Source organism: Numida meleagris, chromosome 13 (genome assembly GCF_002078875.1).
Source record: "Numida meleagris isolate 19003 breed g44 Domestic line chromosome 13, NumMel1.0, whole genome shotgun sequence".
NCBI lineage: Eukaryota > Metazoa > Chordata > Aves > Galliformes > Numididae > Numida > Numida meleagris.
The window spans coordinates 12,754,313-12,758,534 of record NC_034421.1 but is presented as its reverse complement, the minus strand read 5'-3'; the positions used below and the strand labels follow the sequence as shown (position 1 = coordinate 12,758,534).

Here is a 4,222-nt window from a genome sequence, read left to right as displayed (position 1 = left end):
TCAGCCACAGGTGAAGCAGCCTCAGCAGCAGCCTGAGGTGGTTCTGGCCGTGGCTGCAGCTACACCTGCAGGTACACCAGTGAAGGCAGGCAGCCCTCACCTAAGGCACACAGCTGCCCGTGCAGCAAGCCAGTGCAGGGCTGAGTGTGCTAGGGAATCCACGAATGGACACATGAGGGGATTTGGGGTTTCTGCCCATCCCTGGGGGGAGAGAGGAGATGTATGAGATGTTTTTGTGGCTTTCACGGGCAGGAGTGGGCATGGCAGGGGCAGAACTCCATGACTCCACGGCTGGGGACATCCCATCCATGTCCAGCAGCCAGAAGGGTCCCGCACGGTGACAACAGCCACCCCAAGGGTCCCACCAGTACTGTGAGGGGCACAGAGCTCACCCAACCCTGGTGTTACACCTCCCTGCCTCTTGTCTTCCTCCAGGCCCTGGCAGTCAGCGACCATTACCCCGTCGAGGTGAAGCTGATGGCTTGAGTTCCTCCTCCAGCCACAGACCACAGCCCAGCTCCAGTTCCCACCACCCCCATGAAGACGCGCTCTGCAGCCCCATCCATGAGCCCTGCGTCTGGGCTGCTCCTGAGCCTGTGCTGGAGAAGAGCTGCAGCCAGGCACTGCCTGTGCCCAGGCCCCACTTCCATGGTTCGTGGCAGAGCCCTCCCAGCCCACCAGGAGCCAGGAAGCAAGCAGTGACTGCGGACGTGCTTGGGAACGAAGCACACGTCTCTTACCTCATCAAAGGCTTTATTGACAAATATCATTTTCATAATGAGTGGTTGGACACGAGGGAGGATACCCGAGGACGCGGAGGCTCGAGCCGTAGTGTTGGCAAGGCTCTCTCTGTTTGTTCCTCGAGTGAGCTGAGCCAACAGCTCTCCCCACTCTCAGGAAGGCAGCGGTGGTGACAGGCACTCTATGGGGACTAACAGGAGGGGGTGGTTGTGGTGGCCACGGAGCAGGCAGCATGTAACCAATCACTGACAACGCAGACAGCTTCACTGTGAAAGCGTACAGATACTGCAACATTTCAGAGGGTCACAGAAGCTCCTGGGACCGGGCCTCCGCTGGCTGGCTGGCTCCTCAGCTCTTCTTCTTCTTCAGCATCTCCATGTACCTCGAAAGGGACTTCTGGATGGAGTCCTTCGATATGAAGCTGACGAAGTTCTGAATGTCTTCCTCCCGGTGAGCTAGCATGTGGTCCAGCACTGCCTTCCTCATCATGGACTTGTTGTGCTGATGGGCATGGTCTGTGGACAGGAGAGTGAGGATGGGGAGCGTGCATGGTCCCCACTGGTAGCAGCCAGCTCTCAGCTGACCTGGATACATTCTCATGCAATAAATTCTGATCTCTACCCACTGGGGAAATGACTGATCTACCGGGACAAATTACAAAGAGTTGTGCACCTCCTTCCTCCCTGCGCCCTCTAGAGCCCAACCCCTACCCTATTACACGTTACTGGGCTCAGGACTGCAGTGACTGAACAAAATCACCTGTTCTTTGAATCTCCTCTGGCTCAAAGTGTTCCCAACTCCTTCAACCTCTGGCAAAATATTCTGCACATACCAAAAATGCCATACAAAATCCAGCAGCACAGCTCCCATGGGTTTTTTCCTGGCACAGGCTCTGGGCTCTGACAGTGGGATGCGTTCATTTCTGCCCAGTTTCACTCAGACTTCTACTAAATGAACAGCCAAAGCGTGACAATGTAGTTGCATGTAACTGCAGGGCTTTGCAGGTGGCATGGCTTGAGATAACAGATCTAGCCATGACTAGTTGCAGAGCAGGCTAAAGATGCACTTGACGTTTGCATTCACTGTCTGCCCTAATGTACCCATCCCCATATCAGATAAGGAGAGTATTAAGGGTTGATCCACAGCGCTCCTCTGAAGGGCAGACTGGCAGCCACCCAGGTACTCCCACAGCCTGCTCCCTCAGCTTTCCACTCCTTCCAGTGAAGCAGGATTACCTCATACACTGTGTAACATCTCCTCCGAAAGACAAAGAGATCCAGTTTCAATCTGGAGCACATGCACCTCTGGGTCAACTCAACAGTGCTGGGAGAATCAGCTGAGCTGGAGCCAAGTGCCTCACTCACCCAGCACACTGTCCTCCTATGTGGAGGTGTCAGCCAGCACATCCCTGTTAGCCCAGAGATGGCTCTGCTTTGCAGCTTTCCTACCTCCACGCCATTTACACCATCACTTCAATTGGGAGCCCCACATACCAGCCTCAGCTCCTGTCCTCCCACACACATCCCCACTCCCGCATCTGATGGCCGCCCTGGGGGCAGCAGCAGCCTGCAGCAGGTGCCTGCCTTACCAGGCAGAGCCAGCCACTGTGCCATAACAGCCACAGCCTTCTCCTGCAGCTTCTCCTCTGGCACCACCTCGTCCACAAGGCCGATCTGGTGGGCCTCGGTCACAGAGTGGAGCAAGCCCAGCTGGAGGGAGCGTTCAGCAACTCGGTGGCCCACAGCGTTCACAAACGTGTCCTTAGACCTAGGAGAGATGGCAGGAAAAGCTTGTGCAGGTGCACAGCACGCACCCACAGGAAAGCATGCTCCCACCACTCCTTTCAGAATGGACTGCAGAGGGAGAACTGAGGTCTGTGCACTGCAGGCTGCAAACACGACGTCAGAACGTTCTGCAGCACAAAAACCTTTCACATACATAGAGGATAGGACAGAGAACTGAGGCACTGCACCCTCCAGCTGCAGTTACCAAGAACTCTGTCAGGAAGGATGCCAAACTACATCTCAGTGCCCAATTCAAGCTTAATAAAACCTCAGTGATCTCTTTTTAGGGACCCTTCTGTGACATTAGACATGAAAGACACTGGCCTACCAGAAGGGAGNGTGCCCAATTCAAGCTTAATAAAACCTCAGTGATCTCTTTTTAGGGACCCTTCTGTGACATTAGACATGAAAGACACTGGCCTACCAGAAGGGAGCCACAATGCCCAGCTGGGCTTCATTCAGGCCGATGACGTATTTGGGGTTCTCCGCCATGATTCTGTAGTCACACGTCAAGGCAATGACACATCCTCCAGCAGGGCTGGATCCCTGGCAAGGAGAAGGAAGCAGCGAGTCCAGGTCTGCCCTCGTGCTCCAGCTATGAGTGCCCGTGCACCCCCAGCAGCCTCACTGTTTTCTCCAGAAGAGGGAAGGCACAGTGACAGAGCTGCCAAGGACAAAACAGATGTCTCCCCAAGACTCCAATCACTTGATTCAAAACTGCCACTAAAGATTTCTGATATGCTTACTAGACTTTATCCTTTCATTTTTAGTGCTCTTTTTTTCTGGAAGCCTGAGTAACTGACCTGCTCCCATTGAGTTTTGCTCTTTAGTTCAGAGACTCCTGCAGAGAAAACATTACTTGGGTTGCAAAACCTGCAGAGATTTGTTACGGCATTTTCTTATGAGTCTGTAACCCTCAATGCCATCTATAAAACTTCAATTTCAGCCACAATTCAGTGCCTGCTTAGCCCTGCGCAGGATGCCTGCGGGAAGCTGGTCAGAGACCCAGCCATCTTCAAAGCCAGACACAGAGCCATGAGCTGCCAAAGCAGTACTGCACTGAAAAATGAAAACAAGACACTGAGTGTCCCTAAACAGGGACACTGCAATTCAAAGGGCATTTCCGTGCTGGCACACAGTTCTGGTGGGAGGAGCACAAACCAGTGAAAAAGGAGTAAGATAGGAACATGCTCCACTGCCCAGCTTTCAAAGCGCTGCTGTCCAAAGGGCTGAGGCCAATTATTTGCAGTGCTACACAACTCGCTCCCCATCTCCTCCCCTCCAGCTATAAACACAGTGCGACAACCAGGCAAACAAGCCCAGGCAACTCCCACGAGTCTCATTTGTGAAAAAGCAAATGGTGTGCACAAGACAGGCACTCTTCAGACTTGCAAGTGACTTCCTGGGGCTGGAACTGGCTCTTGCTGCACAAAGCAGTGTCTATGACATTTAGGTCTGAGCCCCCATTAGACAGACACGAGTGTAGTGCGAGCTCCCCACCACCCAGGTGCTGCTGCAGCTCAGCAGGACGTGCAGCTTTACCTGCAGACTGTGATGTCCCCCACTTCCAAGCATCCCCACTCCCCAGCGCAGCAGTCCCACACACCACAACGCTGTATTTGTTTCAGCAGTGACAAGACTGGTCTGGGGGCTGCCCCTGCCCACGCACTGACAACAAGACACAGCAAGCAGCAGAG

The 4,222-nt window shown here is 53.9% G+C and overlaps 2 protein-coding genes across 2 annotated transcripts in view; one reads left to right on the top strand and one right to left on the bottom strand.

The window, feature by feature from the left end:
* Positions 1 to 641, top strand: part of LOC110405926 (deoxyribonuclease-1-like 2) — an 11,077-nt gene extending 10,436 nt beyond the window's left edge. Inside the window, exon 8 of the mRNA XM_021411761.1 lies at positions 436 to 641. Within this exon, the coding sequence (XP_021267436.1) occupies positions 436 to 486 (51 nt within the window). The 3' untranslated portion in view covers positions 487 to 641. The remainder of the gene's footprint in view (positions 1 to 435) is intronic.
* Positions 737 to 3,071, bottom strand: ECI1 (enoyl-CoA delta isomerase 1; the record flags this gene model as incomplete). The annotated part of the gene is given in 3 exon segments (XM_021411788.1): positions 737 to 1,256; positions 2,330 to 2,508; positions 2,950 to 3,071. Coding segments are annotated over 3 exon segments (468 nt in total), but the record flags the coding sequence as incomplete, so codon positions are not given.